Source organism: Myotis brandtii, unplaced genomic scaffold (genome assembly GCF_000412655.1).
Source record: "Myotis brandtii unplaced genomic scaffold, ASM41265v1 scaffold208, whole genome shotgun sequence".
Classification (NCBI taxonomy): domain Eukaryota; kingdom Metazoa; phylum Chordata; class Mammalia; order Chiroptera; family Vespertilionidae; genus Myotis; species Myotis brandtii.
Window position 1 is genome coordinate 1,150,623 of NW_005357764.1, and position 24,982 is coordinate 1,175,604.

Below are 24,982 nucleotides of genomic sequence, written 5' to 3' on the forward strand. Positions count from 1 at the left end.
CCCCCCACCCGCCCCCCAAAAGGGAAGCAATAGCAGCAGCTTCTTTCTGTCTGTGGACGTCTTCAGTAGGTGGCAGACCCGTAGGGTGGAGGGCAAGACTTTAGCTTTAAGCAGACCTGGGTTCACCTCTCATTCGTACCATTTCCCAGCTGTGTGACTTTGGGTAGATGGCTGGTTTTCCATACTTTAGTTTGCCCATCTGTTAAATGGGGATTATCATCCTTGCCCTAAGGTTTCTGTGGGGATTAAACACGTTGATATGTCCAAAGTGCTTCAGCACATACAAATCCTGAAAATGGCTGCTCTGATTAGAATGCTTTCTTTGACTGAGCCCAGAAGGAATGTCTGTGTCTAATTGGAGAGGAAGCCCCGTGGTTACACGGCTGACCTTAAGATCCTTTTAGCACTGGGATTCTGCCAGCCTGTGAAGGCCATGCAGAAGTAAAAAAGGTGTGAACACATGTCCTGTCTCCAAGTCAATGATGGGGAAATGTGACTTGTTGAAGAAAAGCAAAGATCAAATCAGCTTCATAACCCCATTTTTTCTGTCTTTCATTTAAGCAAAAGGAAGTTTTCCATTTAAATGGAAAAAATTTCACATTTACGACCAAGCTAAAAATCTAATTATTCTTGAAAATTAGTATATGGCTTTTTCATTGCGAAAGAGCTTCAAACACCTAGTAAATTCACTTTGATTAATAGGTTTGTCCATTTTTGTGATTACTCAATATGGTGCAGACTTCCCCAAATGCTTGTGAGTAACCTGGTGAACCAGAGGCCTCACACACATCTGTTTCAGTTCACACTGGTAAATGAGAAAACTTTAATTTCTGATGTAGCCACAAAATTTGTGAGGGAAAAGTGCTTTCAAATGGGTAATGTCAACTTCTAAAACTGAATTCGCTTCCAACTTTGAATTGTGAAACAAATCATAAAGCAATTAGAATGTGTTCTTGTGTTTTAGAAGACAGTTTACATAAAATATACTCAACTTTGGGCCTCCGAAGAGGATCATCACATAGAAAAAGCAAAGTCTGTCCATTTATTTAACTTCGCCATTTTGTGTGATGTATGGGCTGTTATCATCCACAGCATCTTGTTTCCAGACCCAGGTGGCGGTGCAAATGAAGGATAAGTTCACATGGCAATGGGACTACAGTGTGTGTGTTAGGGTGTATACGTGTGAGATCAAGTGTGCATACATGTCAGCATGCATGTGCACACACCCAAGTGAGTACATTGTGTGTGCACACATGTGAGTGCATCTGTGTGAGAGTGTGCACACATGTGAGTGCATTGTGTGAGTGCACACATGTGCACATATGTGCATGAGTGTGTCTATGAATATGAATGTGTGGGGGGGAGTTATGGGGCATGTAGGTGTGTGCTTGTGCACACGCAGGAACCATTGAAGGAAGCGGGGACGGGGAGACCTGACCTCATCGCCTCACCACAGAACTTGTCCCTGCCAAGTCCTCCTAAAAGCCTCCCCAACTGGGCCCGCACAGCTCATGCTGTGGGCTCTGGAGTTAGAAGACTTGGGTTTGAGTCTGGACCTGCCTCCAATAACTTGGCTTTTCCAAGCCTCCACTTCCTCATCTGCAAAAAGGGTGCTGCACTTCATTTCTCTGAGAATGACGTGATGCACTCTTCCCGGGAGGAGCTGCCAGTTTCCTTCTTGCCTGCTCCGCACTTTGCTAATCCTAGCAATCTGATGGCTGCCAGGACTATTCGCATTCAGGCACAATTCCTCCTCCTCCTTCCCACTCCTGTAAGGAGGCTCCCCCTTTATAGGCTTGGCCTTGAATGAGCTGAGCGGGAAAGAGATGCCTCACCACAGTCTGCAGGACCTGCTGATGGGCTTTCTTTTAGTCCTTTATTTCAGTCCCATTCGTGGGGCCCTTCTTGAAATAGTTACTTGTTTGACTGTCTGAGTCCTGCCACTCCATGTCCCAGGCAGGTCATATTCTCAAGTTGGTGTCCCTCCCCTTGCTCATCAACCCTCAATGCCTCGCAGGCCGATAAGGCGAAATCTCCTCACTCAGCCCAGCATCCCAGTCCTCCAGGTCCTCTCCACCTCCTCTCACTTTATTCCCCTTGGGGCAGGCGGGGAATCTGAAGTGGGTAAGTGAAGGTGGGTAGGGTGTCTGGGAGACCCCACCTCAATCAGTTTGCTAGGGCTGCCTTAACGAAGTACCATAGTCTGAATGGCTTAAGCAACACAAATTTCTTTCCTCACAGTTCTGGAGGCTAGAAGGCTGAGATGAAGGTGTCAGCAGAGTTAGTTTTTCCTGAGGTCTCTCTTTTTGGCTGGCAGGTGGCTGTCTTCTCCCTGTGTCTACTCATTGCCTTTCCTCTGTGCATGTCAGACTCCTAATCTCTTCTTATAAGGATACCAGTCACATTGGATATCAATAACTACCTCATTTTATTTAATTACCACCTTAAAGACCCTATCTTCAAATACAGTCACATTCTTAAGGACTGGGGTTAGGACTCTAACATGTGAATTTAGGGGGGACATGATTCAGCCCCTAACACCATCTAATCAGACTTGACACATGAGGGGAAACCCCAGTCACTGTGGACAGGACTGAGAGAGCAGTGTCAGTGGGAAGCAGGTGGAACTCAGTGTTGGGATTTATTATTATTTTTTAAAATATATTGATTTCAAAGAGGAAGGGAGAGAGAGTGAAACATCAATGATGAGAATCATTGATCAGCTGCCTCTTGCACACCCTCCACTGGGGATCAAGCCTGCAACCTGGGCATATGCCCTGACCTGGAATTGAACTGTGACCTCCTGGTTCATAGGTTGATGCTCAACCACTGAGCCATGCCGGCCAGGCTCAGTGTTGGGATTTAAACAGGCCAGACATGGTGGCTGGGCCTCTGGAGAAGACTGGCCATGGTGTGGAGAAGGCTCGGAAGCCATATACTGGAGCAGCCTGAGGCCTCTCCTCAATGGGTCAAAAGCCATGATGGAAACCATCCATTTCTATGGTGGGATTTCCTTGTCAGAGCAGGGTGGAGAATCTCCGAAGGCAGGTTCGATGGGAAGTGAAGTGTGTTTGTAAAATAATGAGTGGGAACACAAATTAAGGATTTCTGAAGAATTGCATTTTGTTTGCAGACCAACCCTTTCAAAACACACTAAAGTATTGAGGGACTGAGCAGGGACCATTGGGGAAATGTTTGCCAATGTGGTTTGGAACAGAGTGACTCCGTGTGCCAGTGGGAGTCCCCGATTAAGCCCACATTCCTTAGAGAAAAGTGTCTGAGCTCCTGCCAAATGCGTGGGCAGGGCTAGATGCTCTTACCCACCTGACTGTAGCAAGGTTTACCTGGCACTGAGGCGGAACCTGAAGCTTATATTGTGGTGAGCCCAGGATACCAGCTCCACAACCCCGGCCAAGCCTGTGGGAGCCATGACTGGGGGTTTTTGTTATTTGGCTTTCTTAGGTATATTTGGCATATAATGAATTCACATATTTAAAATGTACAATTAGGTATGTCTTGACATGCACACACCAGTGAGACCATCTCCACAATCAAGGTAGTGAACACATTCATCACCCTTAAAAGTTTCTTCCTGCCTCCTTGAATTCTCTCCCTTCCGTTCCTCCCCACCTGCCACCAGATGGTACTGATTTCTGTCACAATTGCTTAGTTTCCATTTTGTAGAATTTTTATATGAATGGAATCATGCATTCTTTTTCGGGGGGAGAGAGGTCTGATTTCCTTCACTCAATATAATTATTGAAATTTTGTTTGATACTTTTGCATATATCATTAGTTCATTCTTTATATTATCAAGTATTATTATGAAGATATTCCACAATTTGTTTTTCCATTCACCTGTTAATGAATATTTGAGTTGTTTCCACTTTTTGGCTGTTACAAACAAAGCTGCTATGAACATTCATGTACAAGTCTTCATATGGAATATGCTTTAATTTCTTGTGGGTATAAATACCTTGGAATGGAATGATTGGTCATCTGATAGGCATATGACTAACTTTATAAGAAACTGCAAAACTGTTGTTCAAAGCCATTGTATCATTTTACATTCCCACCAGCAATGTATGAGAGTTCATTTGCCCATATGTCTTTTTTCTCTGCCTGCTTTTATCACTGGTTTTAGGCAGTTTAATTTATGATATGCCTTGGGGTAGTTTTCTTCATGTTTTTGTGCTTGAGTTTCATTGAGATTCTTGGATCTGTGAGTTTATAGTTTTCAAGTTTTGAAAATTATTTTGGCCATTACTACTTTAAATATTATTTTTCTGTTCTTTGGGGACTGTAATCACCTGTATATTAGGACACTTGAAATCCCAAGTTCACTGAAGTTATTCTTTCTTTAAAAAAATTATTTTTTAAATTGATTTCAGAGAGGAAGGGAGAGGGAGAGATAGAAACATCAATGATGAAAGAGAATCATTGATTGGCTGCCTCCTGCATGCCCCACACTGGGGATTGAGCCCACAACCCTGGCATATGTCCTTGACTGGAACTGAACCCAGGACCTTTCAGTCCACAGACTGACGCTCTATCCACTGAGCCAAGCTAGGGCTTATTCTTTCTTCTTGAAAAAAATTATTTCCCTGTGTGTTCATTTTAGATAGTGTCTATTGCTAACTTCCAGTTCACTAATCTTTTCTTCTGCAATGTCTAATCTCCCATTAATGCCCTATACCTTGTTGTTTTTTGCATCTCAGGCATAATAGTTTTCATCTCTAGAATTTCAGTTGAGGCCACCCCCTATACCTTGTTGTTGTTTTTTGCATCTCAGCCATAATAGTTTTCATCTCTAGAATTTCAGTTGAGGCCATTTAATATTTTTGATGCCTCTACTTAACTTTCTGAACATATGCAGTGCAGTTACAACCATTGTTTTAAGGTCTGTGTTGCACATTAGCAGCGTTGATGCTGGAATTGGATCTTCCTGAGGAATCAGAGTCTTCTGTCCATCATTCAAAAATTGTCCTCAATAGGGAGATTTCAGGGCTTCATTTAGGCTCTTCTTCCACTTCCAAGATTTTATTTATTTTATTTTATTATTTTTACTGAGAAGATGGTATTACAACTACAGAAAGAACTTCTAAAGAAGTAATTACCATAATTCCAACACCAAAGCGAGTGGTATTTGCTAGTTGCTGCCACACCAAGCCTGAATTTTTACACTGATGTAGACATTTTATTTATTGTACCATAAACATTGTTCCTTGTTGCTACATAGTCTTCATAACGCTATTTCATGAAGATATGACAGTTTCATCAAGGGACACACAGTCCCTCCCACTGTTTTGAGGCACAACTTCCTCATGAATATCTTTTTTTTTTCTCTTCTGTTGACTTATTTCCTTAGGGGTATATTCCCTAAAGTAGTAATTTTCTGTCAAAGGATCGGAATGTCTTTGTGGCTTTATTTGGAGCATTTTACAGAAATAAATCATTACATCTTTTTTTGTATGTTAATTCATATTTCATCAAAATGTAACCATTTGACGATGTGATAGAAAATCTGGTGAAATGTTCCAGACTAGCACTCCAACAGCTCATTAATAAATTTATCATCTGACCATGTAATGCTATTTTAAAAATCATGATTTTCCCTGATTAATTTTCCCTCTGCTCTTACCATTCTTCCCTCAAAACTTCAAGTCCCCCTCCTCTTCCTTCGCCTCCACACTCTGGAGGGAATGCTCCCCAAGTCTTCTTCGTCTTTTCTCAGAAACTCATCCTTTGTTTACTTTTGGAGTCAGGACTTGTTTGCATATGTAAAACCAGGACCATATTGTTTGCAGATGCAAGGGGTACTACCAGATAACTGAATATAAAAAGTCGAAGCTTTTAAGTCATTTCTTACAAACCTGGACACAAAAGAATATTTTCTTAAAATTAAAAAAAAAGCACATGGAAATAAAGATTGTGGGATTGGGTTTCTAATTCAAACATTTCCCTCTGTGTTCTTAGTAGGGACCGTTACAAATGCACAGAAAGTTAGGGGCCTGGAAGGCGGGGAGGGTAGAGGATTAGGAGAGAAAACTTTGCAGATTCACCATCTGATCCAGAAAGATGAATGCATAAAAGGAGTTAGAATACATGACAGAACAAAAATTCAATCCCAGTAATTTATGATCCCTCTGGTAGCATTAACAGAAAGGTATGTTTTTTTACCCTTTCATCAATAGTTTCCTGGTCAGCTTTTTATTTTAACATAAGAGTAGCTTAAAAGTAATTGTGTTTCCTATCAGTATTTGATAGAACCGCCCCCCTCCCCCACCCCTTTAGGGCAGAGGCCCAGATCAGATAGCAATCATTAAAAGCTACTTGTTTTGTTTTGTTTTTTAGCATTAAATGCTTTTGTTTAAGAAAGGGGGGAGGGGATTAGTGTGACTTCTAGTCTAACCAGCAATGATAAAACAGATGAGAGCTCCACTAACAAATTGGCTTAAACTAGAAGGCTGGATTCTTTTTCCAGGTAAATTTTGAAATCGATAATAGCATCTGCAGATACAGTGGGGAGAAGGTGAGTTCTGAGGTGCCACCCTTGTCCACATGCCCAGGCAGCTTCTGAGGCCCCACGTGGCTGCGGTGCTCCAGGGACCCGCGCACCGGGCCAGGGCTGGGTGGTGTTTGCTGCTGCTGAGTGGGAGCCCTGGAGAAGCTTTGGTGGGTTGGAGTGGGAGGCATTCTGGGGGATAGGGGCTGCTCGCAGGTCGCTCCGGCATAGAGCAGGAGTGCATGGCAGGTGGGGAACCGAATTGGGGCTGAGAGCCTGGTGTCCAGACCTGACCATGTTAAGATTTTGGAGGCGTTGTGGGCCAGAGGTGCGGTGAGGATGGGGAGGTTGGATGCATTTAAAGGCAGTACTGCTTTCACACCCCTCCACCAAGGCGTCATGACCACACATCCGCATGCTCCCCCAAAACTTGGCCTTAATTCTATCTGTTGTCTGTTGCCCATCTGGAAAATGAGGGTGACTGGAGGCAGGGATAGAGGCTTTGCAGGCAGCTGGAGCTAACCTGGTTATGTTTTGTGTTTTTGTGTTTTTTTTGTCTCCGGGTCTTGGTGCTGGGCTGCTCCAGCCAGAGACAATACAGGACTTGGCTGGAGTCCCGTCTTCTGTGAAAATTTCAGGCTTGGCCTCAAGGGCTCAAGACCAGGGTGCCCTTTTCACATCCGACAAGCAGTGCTTTAAAAATTACATTTTCATGTTTGAAACTCAAGTACTCCTTCTGCCTGTCATAGTGCATTTTTCCACTAAGGTTAACACATTTGGGATTTGCTTTGTTTTTCTTTTAGAGGCTTATTGGTTTTTTGTTTTGTTTTGTTTTTTTTCTAGAGAAAAGTTAATACTTTGCATATTCTTGTCAGGACTCAAGCCTAGGCTAGTTTGGGGGTTATGGGCCAATTGCTTCACTTTCCTAAATCTAGACTTGGGATTTGGGACTAATTTTTCATCTTGTTTTTTTGTTGTTGTTGTTCTGTTTTTTGTTTTGTGTTTTTTTGTGTGCCTTGTGTCCCCTCAGTGAGGCAGGAACAATAATTCGGGCCACAGAGGTTACTCCTAGTGTCAAATCGGGCAGTGATGGTGCCAAGCTGTACTGTGAGCTATCATAATAGTAAAGCTATGACTTCTGACTTGATTTCTGTGGTAATTCTTTTCCCTTCGCCTAAATCGAGCAGAGGGCTGGGCATCCGCAGAGGTCTTTGTTGAATTGTACAGAACCAAATTTTCTAGGGCAAGCATCCCCACAGGTAAGAAGAAAGAAAAAATGCCATCCTGGTGGACTGGGCCTGGGCAGCGGGTCCGAGCTCGGTGGGATGGGAGGGGCTGCAGCTGGGGGCCTGGGGGCTTCCAGGGCGGACGGTGTGATCCAAGTACTGAAAGCTGCTGCCAGGGCCCTGCCCAGCCTCCCACTTTCACTCGGACTGCACGGTCGTTTTGGCTTTCCTTGATTTGTGTTTGAAAATGTTATAACAAAGCAGAAATGTGCCGCCTTCTTTTCAGGGACTCCCGAGTAATTGCTCAATGTTTATTTTTGTTTCTTCTCTCATTCCAAAACTGTCTGTAGAATTTAATGACCTATTAAAAATGTTCTCAAAAATACCCCCATCACTGTCGATCTAGTTTTTGTTCTGTTTTTTTGATACATTGGTTTTTGCTGATTTTTCTACTCTGTTCTCAAGCTCATCCTCATTCTCCTCCCTTTCCTTCTTGTTTCAGAAGTTGGAGGGACTAGTCAAGCTCCGGACTGTTCGGGAAGCGCCATCGGAATGCGTCTGCCCTCCGGGTAAGTGGACATTTGATCCTTGCTGGCTCCTGACTTCTGTAGGCCTGGCTTCTCTCTGTCTGCTCAAAATTGCCGAGGACATGGTCAAGATGATTGCCTTGGGTCTCAGGCTGTATGTTGTACCTTGTGGCCCATCATGGGCCTTTCTTCCTACCTCTTCCCTGGCAGGCATGTCGTTAGTCAAAGATCACAGCATGATTCACTGTTTCGGTTTGACAGCAATGGTGGTATTGGCGGGGGAGCTGAGAACCATTAGAGATGACTTATAATAAAGGCTTAGATGCTGGGACAGCACCAGCCATTCCATTCTGAAGATGGAAAAACAGGCACGAACCAGCCACAGGGTATTATCATTGTGACCTTATCTCTATTTCAAACCTTAGGGGGTCTGGGGGGAGGGTTGTGATAAATAATCTGGCCAAATAGTTTTGTGTGTTTTTGTTGTTGTTTTTTGGTTTTCATTTCTTTTGGTGGAGGTAGATGAAGGAAGCAGGAAACATGGTCTGAATTATTCAAATAATCATATCTCTCTTGGGTTTTGATGGTGTAGACTAGTATGGCTGTGAATAGAACTGGGATTTGTTGATTCCTAACTCATGTGGCTCAAATCCTGATTCATATCAGGTCTTCCTGGTTGTCCTCATGGGAGCTTTGCACAGATGATGATTGAGAATGTAGGTGTGTAGTTGCAGCCCTGGCATTTTTAGGGTTAGCATTAACCTCTCGCAGGATGGTGTGTAAAGCAGTGAATGAGCAGAAAGTCATAATACTTCCCAGGCTTCTCTCCATGTTGGACAAGGCGACAAAACATAGATCATAGTAGCTGAGCCAGTGGCCCTTAACTTTATTGTCACACCTTCCATTAGCCAAGTTGCATGGCATTTCCCAACCTCCTTCACTGGTCCAGAAACGAAGCTCACTGATAGTCAACATCTCAAGGTTGGGAGATGCCCAGGATGTCTGCAAGGGTGGGCCTCCTGGTGGGAAAACTCAGTCTCTGGGGGCCCAGCAGGAGAGGACCTGATGGTCCAGCTTGAGCTAGCTTTTAGTAGTAGGACCTCCCCAAGGTTTTGATAGGAGGAAAAGGATATGACAAGTAATGACATCACTATTGGTTCAGTAAGTCAGAAGCTGTGTTTTAATGGGGTAAAAAATCCAGACCCACAAATAATTTTTGGATGATCTGCAAAATATATAAAATAGGAATGATTCCCCTGCTTTTTCTGAGTGTTGTGGATGTTTTTTAAACTGGGAGGCACAATGCATTCGTAAGATATGAAATCAGTTCCGTGGGTTGCAGCAGTGTTTTGAAATTTTGAACTAGCATAGACTTGAATAAAAACTATTGGAGTGAAGTTTCTATTTCAGCTATTTCTATTTGTAGGCATGACCTGGATGGTGAAGTGAACTGGGTTTCATGCTGTGGGCTGCTGACAGGAAGCTTGAAAGTCCCAAATACATATGACAGATGGACTGGGAGGAGGAGGCAGGGATGGGGCACGGAGCTCCCGACTAAATCCAAGCCAGGTCCAAACCTTGGTCTTCCACTTATTAACTATAGGGTCTTCACCAAAAAATGATGACAATATTAGAGTGGCCTTTTGAAGTCATAGAGAAAATACAGGTCAAAGCCCATGACCCAGAGGCAGTCCTGTGTCCTGTCTTTCCTTGGGGGACCCAAGAGGGTCTCAGGGAAAACTATGGAGGCTGAAAGGCTGGTCAAAGCCTCCAGTTCCCACTGACAAGAGGACAGTGACCTTCCCTGCTCTCTGAGAAGGGCCCTGCTGGCAGCCCTGTGCAGATGTTGTCGAGGGCTCGTGGCTGCCATCAAGCCATTCTGGCAGCTGTGGTCAGTGTGGCCAGGCCCCCATGCACACTCATGCCCATGCCTGCTATACTTTCTCTCCTGTCACTCTGAGCTGGAGGACTCACTTGAGCCCTTTGGACCAGAGCCCTACATTGATGCAAAACCCCGGAGGCTGGCACGTTCTCCAACAGAGGCCTTTTCTCCAACACCAGAAGCCTTAGCTCATTCCCTTTCTCTCTGGCTCTGATCTGCCCTGCAGACTTCTGGAGTCCAGACACACAGACCACCCTCCATAGCTTGGGTCCCATCTGATTTTAGATACCCCACAGATCCCCCTGGCCTGGCTCCTTCCCACGCCTGGAGGACAGTGTAATCTTTTGTCAGATCCTAGGATGCAGCAGACTGATAATCGAGGCCAGAGAAGGGGGCGGCTCTTCTGTGTGTGCTGCCCATTGTGAAGCGACACTCTGGGGGAGCCATGAGGCTGAGAGGAGGGGCAGGCTGTTGCTCCTGCCTGAGTCAGTGGAGGGGGACTGGCAGGGCTGGGCCCTGAAGTAGTCCTGTGACCTTGAACAAGTGAGAGGCCCTCAAGCCTTGCACCCCTCATCTATAAAATGGTGTAGTGGGTTGAATTGTGTTCCCCTAAAACAGTGATGGCGAACCTTTTGAGCTCGGCGTGTCAGCATTTTGAAAAACCCTAACTTAACTCTGGTGCCGTGTCACATATAGAAATTTTTTGATATTTGCAACCATAGTAAAACAAAGACTTATATTTTTGATATTTATTTTATATATTTAAATGCCATTTAACAAAGAAAAATCAACCAAAAAAATGAGTTCGCGTGTCGCCTCTGACACACGTGTCATAGGTTCGCCATCACTGCCCTAAAAGATATGTCCCAGTCCTAACCCCCATATTTATAAATGTGACCTTATTTCAGGGTGGGAATCTTTTTTCTGCCAAGGGCCATTTAGATATGTATAACCTCATTTGCAGGCCATACAAAAGTATCAAGTTAAAAATTAGCCTGCTATATTTGGTCAAACATTTAATTAACTCACCCCTAAAGCCTTGGCAGGGCCAGACCAAATGATTTCGAGGACCTTATACTCTCCCCACCTCTGCCTTATTTGGAAATAGGGTCTTTGCAGATATAATTAAGTCAAGGATATCAAGATGAGATCATCCAGGATTTAGGGTGGCCTTAAATCCAGTGACGATTGTCCTTGTAAGATACGGGAGGGAGAGATTTGGGACACAGAGACACAGAGGGGAAGGCCATGGGAGGGTGGAGGCAAGATCAGACAAGCCAGGACCGTGGAAGGTGATCGCAGCCACTAGAGGCTGGAGGGGTGCGGGAGGGAGTCTTCCCTCAGAGCCTCCAGAAGGAATCCATCCTGCCAACACATCGATTTTGGGTTTCTGGCCTTCAGCACTGGAGATGAGAAGTTTCCATCATCTTAAACCACCCAGTTTGTGGTAATTTGTTGCAGCAGCCTTAGGAAATTAAAACAAATGGCAATAATAATCGTCCTGAGGACCTTACAAGGTTTCTGAGAGGATTGAAATGGGAGGGACGGAGGAGCTTCCTGCACCACCGAGTGCGGATCAGGTGTGAGCATGAATGAGGTGCGAGTGTGGATCAGGTGTGCGGCTGCTCCCCGGGAGGCCCCCGAGGCTGCCTGTTCTCACAGCTGCCCCTAAACTCTTCTCTGCCTTCCACAGACACTCCCAGGCTTTAGACCGGCGGTTCTCAACCTTCCTAATGCCGCAGCCCTTTAATACAGTTCCTCATGTTGTGACCCAACCATAAAATTATTTTTGTTGCTACTTCATAACTGTAATTTTGCTACTGTTATGAATCGTAATGTAAATATCTGATATGCAGGATGTATTTTCATTGTTACAAATTGAACATAATTAAAGCATAGTGATTAATCACAAAAACAATATGTAATTATATCTGTGTTTTCCAATGGTCTTATCGACCCCTGTGAAAGGGTTGTTCGACCCCGAACCCACAATTTGAGAACCGCTGCTTTAGACAGTGCAACTGAGCCCTGTCCCTTAGGTATTCCAACACCTTCTTATATTTCTGTGTATTTAAATGCTTAAAAATGTTTGAAGTTTTAAAATGTTTAACTTTCAGTAGGAAATAATATACGATGTGATTAAAAAAATTTCAAGTACTACCAAAGATTACATGTGAAAAATACCCCCCCTCCCCCATCCTCCTGCTCCCCTCCCCAGGGGCTGTTACCAGGTAGCTGAAGTCTTCCAGAGCAGCACTGGCTGATAGGACTTTGTGAGATGATAGAACTGCACACCATCCAGTCGTCCGGTTGGCGGCCCCACTAGCTGCTCATGGTTATCAAGCCCTTGAAACTGACAAACTGAATTTTTACTTAACTTTAATTAATTTTAGTTTAAATGGCCATGTGTGGCTAGTGGCTATGGTACAGACAGCCTGATTTTTTAAAAATATATTTTATTGATTTTTTACAGAGAGGAAGGGAGAGGGATAGAGAGTTAGAAACATCGATGAGAGAGAAACGTCGATCAGCTGCCTCCTGCACACTCCCCATTGGGGATGTGCCCACAACCAATGTACATGCCCTTGACCGGAATCGAACCTGGGACCCTTGAGTCCGCAGGCCGATGCTCTATCCACTGAGCCAAAGTGGTTAGGGCCAGACAGCCTGATTTTTGAGATAGTTTATGGACATTTCAGCCAGTAGCTCCCTTCCTGTTTTTAAACAAATGGTATCAGAGGTTGTGGTCCCTGTGTTGCTTTTTTCAGTTTGCAATTTCTCTTTGAGATGGTCTGACTCAGTCCAATACCGGAGGGCAGGTGCTGCCTTGTTGGGTTAAATGATGGAATCCTGTCTGGTTGTCGGGCTGTCCTCTGAGGAATGTGACCAGACCCCACAGGGACACTGGATTGTTTCTTGTCCTATGTTCTTAAAGACCGTCCTCCGGGGAAGTTTTGGAAGGAAGGAGGGCTGCTGCTCGCCCTGTCCTCTGCTTCCCCGTGCTTTGTCCTGAAGCCCATCACAAGCCAAGCATGCTGCAGGGCCGGGCGACATTGGGCTGGAGTTCAGGAGCCCATAGTGTGTTGGGGGAGGTGGCCCTTAGAGCAATAATCCTGAAAACTTGCAGGAGGGGTTGGGGAGTGGGGGTGGCCCTGAAGCCTGATCTGTGGGAGACTCCGGCAACACCCCGCCTCACTGTGCTCTAAAGTTCCAGAGGATGGCTCAGGGCTGGCACCTCAGAGCCTAAATCCTCGTGAACAGCTGCCATGTGTCCCATCCTGCACGTCCTGGAGATGTGGGCCACTCTGGTGTGAAAGGTGGTTGCATTAACTAACTCTTTTAGTTAGAAACCTCAGGACACTAACTAATGTTCTGACCATGCTGCATTAATAAATCAAAAGAGGGGAAATTATTAACTCATGTAACTGGAAATGAAAAGGTCAGAGGCAGAGCCGGAATCAGGTGTGTCAGGCTCAGGGCCTCTCTCTCCATCTCTAAGCTCTTCTCTGTGTCCTTTTCAGACAGTCTCTCCTGGGGGCCTGAAGGTGGCCCCAAACAGCGCCACGAGTAGATCACTCCTTCTCAGCAACCCCAATAGACAGAGCGCTCTGCTTCCCAAAAGTCCCAGCAGCAGGGAATGGAGAAATGTTATGGGCTGAAATGTGTCCTCAAAATTCACATGTTGAATTCCTAACCCCCAGTATCTCAGAAAGTAGCTGTATTTGGAAATATAGTCTTTAAAGAGGTAATTGAGTTAGAATGAGGTCATTTAAAGTAGGCCCCAATCCCATATGACTGGTGTCCTCATAAGAAGGGGAGATTAGGACACATATATGCACAGAGGAAGACCAGCCAAGGGGAGAGGCCTCAGAAGGAACCCACCCTGCCAACACCTCGATCTTGGACTTCCGGTCTCCAGAACTATGAAAAAATAAAGTTCTCTTGTTGAAGCCACCCAGACTATTATGGTGCTTTGCTATGGCAGCCCTCGCAAAGTAACTCAGGGGGCTATTGTGGAACGGGTACAGGGTGTCTGTTTGGAAAGAGGGGAAAGTGCTGGAAATGTTGGGTAGTGTTAATGGTTGTACACATTAAGAATGTACTCAATGCCATGGAATTGTGCACTTTTCAAAAGTTCAAATGGTAAAAATACATAATTTCCTATGTATTTTACCACAATTAATAAAACATCCCAGAATTGACCCGGACTTTCTTGGTTTGGGGCAGGTTCCTATCCCTGAACTAATTACTGTGCCTGGAGCATGGATGCACTGATCAGCTAGGTCTAGGTCATGTGACCTTTCGTGGATGGAGGTTGGTGTTGATGCCACCAGAATGTCGGCTGGGAATGGCGGCGGGGGGCGGGGGGAGCGAGGAGGGTTACCCTAAGAATTTTAGTGTGCTCTTCCCAGAAGAGAAAATGATACAGCTGGGTAGACACAGATGGGAGCTGACCACTTCAGTCCTGCTTCAGGGACAGTTGGCTAGCCATGGAACCGCACAAGTCTTCTCCTGCTGTTGAACTTGTCCAACAGGCAGCATGGCCCAGTGGGAAGCGCTTGGACTCTCAACCCAAACTGCCTGGTTCAAATTCTCTGTCACTACCTCCATGATCTCGGACGCGTAATTTATCCTCTGTGTGCCTCAGTGTTTCATCTGTGAAATGGGGTTTCTGATCGCATCTACCTTAAAGGATTGTTGCAAGGATTGAATGAGTAAATACATGTAGAGGGTTCAGAACAGGGCCTGGCACTGCTTCTGGAGAGTCAGTTGTGGTCACTCTTAAGCCAGATCCATTGCCCCCAGGCCAGTGCTGACCCACCTTGTGCGGCCTGTTACCTTCTTCATTTTCGTTGACGTCAGTCAGGGCTGTCAGAGAGGTAGGGAGAGGAAATTCAGAGTTGGCGTTTGGCTGGGACTATTCTGGGGGGAAAGAACAAAGGCTTGGCAGGCTTTATTGGAATGTCCTCTGGGACCTGGGTGAGAAAAGGCTGGTGACAGAGCACTGGGGTGAGAGAACCAGAAAGAAAAGAGACCGTGTGGCCTGGGGACTCCTGTCAGGCACTCATGGCCTCCAGAGGCCACGTGCAAAGCCCAGGGCGGCTGCCCCTTCACACAACTCACTGTTTCTAACCGGGCTCGACCTGCCTTGGAAATATTCAGAACTTTTCATCACTGTGGTAATACCCTTCAATTCCTTGTTGTGCCTTTTTTGTATCCTTATATAATAGACTGGCGACATTGCATATGGTTTCCACATGAAGTGCACTGTGCTTGCAGTGCAGGGTGACCTTCCAGAAATTAATAGACAGATTAATCAGAGTTAGAATTTCACTGCTCTGCAAAGTGCTTGGGAGTTTGAGCCAAGGAGTGAAAATCTACCTAGGAGAGCACAAAGCACAATGTGGAAATGACATAGACCTTGATACATCCATCGACAGCTTGCGGGAATGTTACAGAACAGAACAGACTTGGTAGAAGCCGCTTGCATGCAGCCTGCTTGTTCTAGCCATTGGCTTGGGAAAGAGCTTAGCGAAGGGGGTGCCTTTTCCTAGTACTTTGACGCTGGAAATTGTTATCCCCCTTCCAATTATTTCTCATTTGTAGAATTTTTTAAATGATACCTTTTTTTATGTGTTAAATCCCAGTTGACTTGAGTTTGTGGTAAATTTAAGTAGCGTAATGACAGTTAAGCTATTCATGTCAGGCTGTGCAAAGTGGAAGGGAATAGTTTGTGTGTCTGATTTTTGGGGGTGGGCTAGAATTCTCTAGAGAATGGTCTCTACCATGCATAGATATTTGTTCATTCATTTATTCATTCATTCACTCATCTCTCTGTACCCTATTCTGTAATTGTCCTGGGGGCAATCTTGACCAAGGTTGTTAAAGGGAGACTGTTAGAGGGATTGCAGATCTGGCTGTTGGAGGGCGACAGCACAGATAGAAGAATTATAATATGTTGAGAACGGAAAGAGTTTGAAGAGGAAAGAGAGACTAAAAGGAGGGAGAGATCACCTCAGATCAGGATTGCAGATTTGGTTCCAGCAGAGAAACTCACTGAGAGGGTGCTCAGAGTGGGGACCTCGTCTTGTTCCCTATCACGTCCCCTGACCCTAGAATGGTGCTGGGCACGTGAAGGAGAGATGATTACTGTCTGCTAATGACTTCGTTGGAGGAGAGGTCACGAGAACTTGAATGAGGGCCATGAGAATTGATGACAGGGAGCAGCTGTCACAGTCCCTGGACCATGTGGTGGACAGAACTCACAAACAGGATGGATGGGCTTGGGAGTGGACAGAGGTGCCCAAGGCTGCAAGCCTGGGGGAAGGGTGATGTCCCAGTAGACACAGGAAATCCCCAAAGAGGGATTTGGCAGGCAAGACCTATAAGCATGGTTTTGGACAGTGGCCTTTCGAACCACTTTGTAGACCCACTGATGAATGGAAGAAAATAATTAGAAGTCTTCTCTTAAGGCTTCGTCTAGCCACTCGGAATCTGTTAATTATAAAATGTACCGTGTCCTGTAAATAAAAGTCTCGAGGTTTAACTATGGACTAACCACTGGGAGCCAGGGATTTTCTTGTGACCACCAGAGGGAGCCCACTATATTCATTAAATTCTATAGAATTCCAGCAGGAATTGAAAAGAGGAGGATAATTAATATTTTAAAAATTTACTGGAAAGCACACAGAAGTTCAAATCAAGGGCAAGTAAAACACAAAGTTCAACATAAATAACAAACACATGGTTCATAGTCCTGAGATAAAAAGTGTTCTCGCAAAAGAATAAGGAAAGCCAAATACTTGTGTGGAAGAATAGGCAAAGGATGTGAATATATGGAGTCCCCAGTAGAAAAATACAAATGGTGACACTTCCCTTCAGTGAATACTTACAGAGCACCCGTGCTGCTCCAGGCACTGCTCTGGGCACTTTAAAAGATGGCCCATGTCATGAATAACTGCAGAAACACCCAGCAAGATATCAGTTTTCAGCAATCAGATTGATAATGTTTAAATTGTTTCCATCTTTCTGGAGGGAAGTTTGGCATATAAACAAAAATTTGAAAAGTACAAACTTTCTCCCAGCACTTTCACTCCTAGGCTCTATATATTCTGACAGCTGTGTGAAGGTGCTTGTACGTTGATGTTTATCAGAGCATCACTTGTAGTAGCAAAAACATTGAAAATAACACAGAGAGACCTTTATAGGGGAAATAGAGCCACAGCTTTTCAATAGGGAGAAAACTGATTTTAAAGCAAAATAACATCACAATGTGAACAGGGGGTGATTGCATTATAAGTGCCCTTCATTTTTTTTTTCTTATTTGCATTTTCTCTCTTTTTTAAAAATATATTTTTATTGATTTCAGTTTTTTTTTTTCTTATTTGCATTTTCTCTCTTTTTTTAAAGTATATTTTTATTTTTATTGATTTCAGGGAGGAAGGGAGAGAGAAAGAGTGAGAATCATTTATCGGCTGCTTCCTGCATGCCCTTCACTGGGTATCAAGCCTGAAACCCTGGCATGTGGTCTGATCTGGAATAGAACCATGACCTCCTGGTTCATGCGAGCCCCACCGCCAGGCACATTTTCTGAATAGTCCAGAACAACAAGTAAAACAGCTAAAAGGTATTTACCTGAAAAGTAGACAGTTTCTGTTTCTGGCCCTGAGCTGGACACAGCCCTGTCCAGGTGTCTTCCTGGATCACACACCTATACTGCCCACCCCCTGATCTCCTGGGAAATAGCTCCATCTGACTTAATGTCTACTGTCCACTCAGCAGGATACCTGACCCTCACAGGTATTCCAAAAATGTTTGTATTTCATAAACACTATATTTCTAGAGGATCTTTTAAAGCTGAGAGGTGCACTGTAGAGGTTGTTTCACATAGAAACCCATGGAGAGTAATAGAAAGCAGGTCTTCTGGAATAAGACAGGCCTGGACTTGAGACCTGGATCTGCCAATTAGAACTGTGTGAGTTATTTAACTTTTCTGGGCTTCAATGAATTATTATTTTTTTTTAAAGACTGAGAGAAACATCGATCAGTTGCCTCTCGCTTGCACCCTGACCAGGGATCAAACCCAAAACCTGGGTATGTGCCCTGACCGGGAATCTTTCAGTGCACGGGATGACGTTCAACCAACTGAGCACACTAGCCAGGGCTGAACTACTCTTTAATAATGGCACAGTAATCCCAAGTGTAGGTTTTATTCTTCATTAAAAAATATTTAGTTATATTTGGGGAGCACAGAGGTGAACAAAACAAAATCTGTGCTCTGATGGAATTTCCATTCCAGGTGTCTGGGTTAGGGTAGAGAAGACAAATGAACTAAAACAATAAATTTTTTTATGGTAAACCAATAAATAAATAAATGATAACTGTGAATCATGATAGGAGCTATGGCGGCATGAACATGGTCCTTTGGTAGAGGGCTAAAGGGGTGCTGATGTTAAGATATTCCTTAGAAAGGGAGACCAGGGGAAGCTTCTCTGGGAAGAGGACATTGACGCCAAGATTTGTGTGATGAGAGGCCAGGCATCCCAAGATGCGCCAGTGTCCCTCAGAATAGCAAGTTGATTCTTAGGCAGCCAAGAGGTTGTGTGTTGACTCTGAGCACACATATGTTGGGGGTGGTCATGAAGACAGCAGTGGGCTGTGGTTTTTGCCTCCTTCCTTACTCTGGAGGCTGGCAGACCTGTTCCTCACTGTTAGTCAGGGTTCTCCAGAGAAACAGAACCAATAAATATATCTTACATAAAGAGATTATATGTAACTTTATAAAGATATATCTTGGGAGGGGACATTGGGGGCTGGGTAGAGGTGGGCAAAGGAGGGGAAATGGGGACATCTGTAATAGTGTCAACAATTTTTTTAAAATATTTTTTTTATTGATTTCAGAGAGGACACACTGGCCAGGGCTGAACTACTCTTTAATAATGGCACAATAATCCCAAGCGTAGGTTTTATTCTTCATTTAAAAATATTTACTGTTATATTTGGGGGGCACAGAGGTGAACAAAACAAAATCTGTGCTCTGATGGGATTTCCATTCCAGGTGTCTGGGTTAGGGTAGAGAAGACAAATGAACTAAAACAGGTAAATCAATAAATAAGTGATAACTGTGAATTATGAGAGGAGCTATGGCGGCATGAACAGGGTCCTTTGGTAGAGGGCTAAAGGGGTGCTGATGTTAAGATATTCTTTAGAAAGGGAGACCAAGGGAAGCTTCTCTTGGAAGAGGACACTGACGCCAAGATTTGTGTGATGAGAAGCCAGGCATCCCAAGATGCGCCAATGTCCCTCAGAATAGCAAGTTGATTCTTAGGCAGCCAACAACAATTTTTTAAAAAGATATATGTATATAAAAAGTGATTTATGCCTGGCTGGCATGGCTCATAAGAGCATCGACTTATGAAGGAGGTCACGGTTCGAAATCCAGTCAGGGCACATGCCCGGGTTGTGGATTCGATCCAGAGGTTGGGGTGTCATCTAGGAACTGGGAAGGGTTAGTATCTGAAGCAAGCAGGGGAGGGCATGATGAGATAATGTGGGAGAGGTGGGTCAGGTCCATGTGGCCCAGCCCTCTTGGCTATGGAAGAGCGTGTATTTCATCAAAAAAGCAGTGGGAAATTGTTGCTGGGTTGAAAATAAAGAAGTGACATTGTCCAATTTATGTTTTCAAAGCTCTGGCTAATGCACATGGAGAGTGGACTTGGAGAAGTGCCTGAGAGGAAAGTGGGGGTCAAGGAAGTGAGGAAGCCAGTTAGGAGGTTATTACAATGGTCTAGGCCAGATGTCACCAGTGCTTGGACTGAGGGCATGGTGGTGGAGGCAGTGGGAAGACCGGATGAAGTAGATGTGTACTTTAGAGGGTACACTGGCAGGACTCGGAGGATGACTGAGTAGGGGGGAATGAGGGAGAGAGAAGATGACTCTCCAATTCTGGATGACACCCTGATTTTTGACTTGGACAGTTCAGTGGTGCCATTTGCTACAATGGGGGAGAAGAGGATGAGGAGTTTGTTCTGACCTGTTCACTGTGACATGACTATGGGACATCTGAGAGGAGGTACTCGGGCAGCTCCTGGATGAAATGGCACAATAAGGTGGAGGCAGTGGCACAGGGCCAGGCCAGAGTGGGCTGTCGTCTCTGTGTGTTGACTCTGGGCACACGTATGTTGGGGGTAGTCATGAAGACAGCAGTGGGCTGTGGTGTTTGCCTTCTTCCTTACTCTGGAGGCTGGCAGACCTATTCCTCACTGTTAGTCAGGGTTCTCCAAGAAACAGAACCAATAAATATATCTTACATAAAGAGATTATATGTAACTTTATAAAGATATGTCTTGGGAGGGGGCATGGGGGTTGGGGAGAGGTGGACAAAGGAGGGGAAATGGGGGACATCTGTAATAGTGTCAACAATTTTTTTTAAAGATATATCTTTATAAAGATATATGTATATAAAAAGTGATTTATGCCCGGCCAGCGTGCTCAGTGGTTGAACATCGACTTATGAAGGAGGTCACGGTTCCATATCCAGTCAGGGCACATGCCCGGACATGCCCGGGTTGTGGATTCGATCCCCAGTAGGGGGCATGCAAACAACCAATCAATGATTCTCTGTCAGTATTGATGTTTGTATCTCTCTCCCCCTCTTCCTTCCTCTGTGAAATCAATAAAAATACGTTTTTTAAAAAGTGATTTATTTTAAGCAGTTGGTTCATGTGATTATGGGCTGGCAAGTCCAAAATCTTCAGGGTGAGTCAGCAAGCTGGAGACCTAGGACGGCCAATGTTCCAGTTTGAGTCCAAAGGCCATGTGCTGTAGAACCAGGAAGGGCTGGTGTTGCAGATCAAGTCCAAGGGCAGTCTGCTGGAGAATCCTCCCTTGTTTGGGAATTTTCTTTGTTCTATTCAGGCCTTCAACTGATTGTGGAGGATAATCTGCTGTGCTCTAAATCCACCTGTTTGAATGTTAATATCATTCCAGAAATCCTCACATAAACATCCAGATTAATGTTTGACCACATATCAGGACACCATGGCTCAGATGACAAAGGGAACTAGTTGTTACATTTACCTCCTCTGTTACTTCTCTCAGGGTTCTCCTCCTCCCTCGTCTCTCTCTCTCTCCAGTCCGTTAGTTCTCTTATCCTGTCTTTCATGTGCTGACTGAGCCCTCCCTCTACCATCCCACCACCACTGCCTTCTTCAGACCCTCATCACCCTTCATCCTTCAGGGTTCTCAAGAAACAGAACCAATAAATATATCTTACATAAAGAGATTATATGTAACTTTATAAAGATATGTCTTGGGAGGGGGCATGGGGGTTGGGGAGAGGTGGACAAAGGAGGGGAAATGGGGGACATCTGTAATAGTGTCAACAATTTTTTTTAAAGATATATCTTTATAAAGATATATGTATATAAAAAGTGATTTATGCCCGGCCAGCGTGCTCAGTGGTTGAACATCGACTTATGAAGGAGGTCACGGTTCCATATCCAGTCAGGGCACATGCCCGGGTTGCGGATTCGATCCCCAGTAGGGGGCATGCAGACAGCCAATCAATGATTCTCTGTCAGTATTGATGTTTGTATCTCTCTCCCCCTCTTCCTTCCTCTGTGAAATCAATAAAAATACGTTTTTTAAAAAGTGATTTATTTTAAGCAGTTGGTTCATGTGATTATGGGCTGGCAAGTCCAAAATCTTCAGGGTGAGTCAGCAAGCTGGAGACCTAGGACGGCCAATGTTCCAGTTTGAGTCCAAAGGCCATGTGCTGTAGAACCAGGAAGGGCTGGTGTTGCAGATCAAGTCCAAGGGCAGTCTGCTGGAGAATCCTCCCTTGTTTGGGAATTTTCTTTGTTCTATTCAGGCCTTCAACTGATTGTGGAGGATAATCTGCTGTGCTCTAAATCCACCTGTTTGAATGTTAATATCATTCCAGAAATCCTCACATAAACATCCAGATTAATGTTTGACCACATATCAGGACACCATGGCTCAGATGACAAAGGGAACTAGTTGTTACATTTACCTCCTCTGTTACTTCTCTCAGGGTTCTCCTCCTCCCTCGTCTCTCTCTCTCTCCAGTCCGTTAGTTCTCTTATCCTGTCTTTCATGTGCTGACTGAGCCCTCCCTCTACCATCCCACCACCACTGCCTTCTTCAGACCCTCATCACCCTTCATCCTTTCCATGCCTTCTCACGATTGGAGCAAAGCGATGTGCGATCTAAAAGCCTTCCATGGTTCTCCATGGCCTTCAGGATCAAATGTGCAATCTGTATTGGCCTTCCTCAATCTAATTTCTGCTTTCCTCTCTTGACCCATTTCTCACATCATATTACCTTCCTGCGCCCTATGGGGTGACTGTTTCTCAGTCAGCACCCATGTGTCATTCCTTTGCTTGAAATGTCTCTCCCCTCCTGTCTTTTTTTTTTTTTTTTGCTCCAAAATATTTTATTAGTAAAATTCTTATATAGAAAAAGATAGAAGAAAAGTTACCTGTCACACTGAATAACATGTGAAAGCATGTGTATGATTGTGGTTTCTAATTTCTCTACAAAATTAACCAGCCATCTGGAGTGAAGAGAGTCAGAAATAGTAAATATAATCATATCAGTTTTTGGAGCACTTCAAAGTACAAAAAACATTGTGCTAGTTTTTAAGTGCAAAGAAAGGTCATCAGACAATTGACTTTAAAAATTACAAATAACAATCTGTACATCAAGGATATTTTTTAGGCCTTTCGTGTGCCTAGCACTCTGCAGAAAGAGAAGAGGGGACCCATCACATCAGGTCTGGCCCATGTCAGCTTGCAGGACCATCTCCTCCTTTCTCAAGGGTAACGTATCCTTCAGGCTGAAGAGGGCCACAGGTATCACCAGGGAGACATGGTGGTCCTGTCTGTGCCGTGCTTATCTACGAGCTCATGCTGAAGAAACGGAGGGATTCGCAGCGACAACCTGAGCCGCAGAGCGAGGGCCAGAGGCATAATCTCCGTTCCTATCCTGCTGACGAGGGTCGGGCACACGCCCACCAGATCTACCACAGTGATAGGTCCGAGATCCAGGCTGCCCGGTGCTGCTGTGGCATTCCCAGCTGCAGCCTCTAGAGGAGGTTTCGGGCTGTGAGTGCAGACACAGTGACAGTCTCCTTTTCTCAGAAAGCTGATCCAGAAGTGCAGCTGCTGTTCTGACGCCCACATTGACATTCATGGCTGCAGAGGTGGGCTCCCTGCCAGACCAAGCCAGGTTGGATGGACATACCTGGGCAGGGCTCTCCTGTAGCTCATAGCGGCGGGGCAGAACTCGGAGCGCTTCATGTAACCATTCTCCGGGGCATTGAGTTTCCACAGCGTCTGACTGTAGGGACACAAGCCCAGATGGATCTCACTGCTGAGCTCCCCTCCACAGTCTCCCCTCCTGGCTTTTTACTTGAAGAATCTATGTTCATTCTTCACGGTCCAGCTTTAATCTCACCTCTTCTGGGAACTTGCCCCATTTTCTAGGCACAATGTATTGCCCCCTCCACTCTGATCCCACCACACTTTGGGTATCCCTCAAAACAGTCCATATTGGAATTGAGGTCGCTTCACTTGCCTGTCACTCCCCCTGCCCAGCCTGTGAAACCCTGACATTTCCCCCGATGTCTGCATGGGGCCCAGCTCATACCAGACCCTCCAGTGAGTGTTAGATGGGGGTGAGGGAAGAAAGGTCAAACTATGCCCTCACTAAAGGAGCACATGGAATTCAGCTCATTTTATAAATATGTTTGGGTGAGTTGTGGAGTCATAGTCACAAGTCTGTTAGAGGACTGTTACGGAGAAGGGGTAGTAAAAGCTGTAAAAAAGCTTCCACCGTGACATTGTCCTTCCTGAATTCCACACTGTCCAGGAGCCCGCCAGCCTGCACTGGGCAGCTTCTTGACTCAGGTGTTGGCCCTTCTTGCGGTTAGACTTTCTCCTTACTTCCTTTCAGTTTTCCCCATGCTTTTGCCTCTTGGCTTTTTCTCCTTGATCATCTGAGGCTTAACTCTGGCCAGGGCTTGGCTCTGCTGAGTTCTGAGCTGGCTCCGAGGCCAATGATTGGAAGTCATTAGCATTTGGTTTGGCCCTGGCCAAGGTCCCTTTTCCGTGAATCAGATCCGGTCCTGCCTGATGCCTTGGGGGACTTGCCACTCCGTCAGAAATGTTTTCCTACAGGGAAATGGTGCAGAAATATTCTTCCTGAAAAGCCTTCTCAACCCTTTGCAGCTAAATTGCCTACATTGAGGAGGGCTTGGGAGCTGTGTAGACCTGGGCACTCCCCCACTGCTCCCTGGTCTGGGAGCCTCGCCTCCGCACAGTCTCTCTGCATGTCTTCTCTCTCCTTTGACCACCGAGCCTCTCGGTGTTTCCTCCCGAGGCCTCACAGAGGTTCCGTGTACCACCCCAAAGCTGAGCTATCCGCAGCCTTGAGAGGTGGCGCAGGCATGCCCTGCCATGAACCTGCTGCCCCATCCTCATGTGTGCCTTTCATCCTCGTTGGGCTGGTGGCATAGACAGAGCTGCCCTTGCTAAACTGTAGATAGGATTGGTTATGACCAAAACACATGGAAATGTCCCCACTTTTCCTTTATCTCTTGATCTAGATTGCTCCAGGCCACTCGGGCTCGTGGTGTTCTCATTTCATCCTCCCTAAGTGTTTATAGCCTGGGACAGCCCAGCTGGTGTGGGAGGAGGGAGGCGGCTACGAGGGCTGGCCTTGTGGGTCTGCGCTGTTCTGGGAGCAGAGGCGAGGGAGGGAGACCCGATGGATGGCGAACAAATGAGCGTTCTTTGGTCACTAGCAACAGAAAGTCACT

At 45.3% G+C, this 24,982-nt stretch overlaps 1 protein-coding gene across 1 annotated transcript in view; it reads left to right on the forward strand.

Annotated features, from left to right (window-relative positions):
• Positions 1-24,982, forward strand: part of COL23A1 (collagen, type XXIII, alpha 1) — a gene marked incomplete at its 5' end in the record, with an annotated part of 284,504 nt that overhangs the window by 12,810 nt on the left and 246,712 nt on the right. Inside the window, one exon of the mRNA XM_014539164.1 lies at positions 8,234-8,300. Coding sequence (XP_014394650.1) covers positions 8,234-8,300 — 67 coding nt within the window. The remainder of the gene's footprint in view (positions 1-8,233; positions 8,301-24,982) is intronic.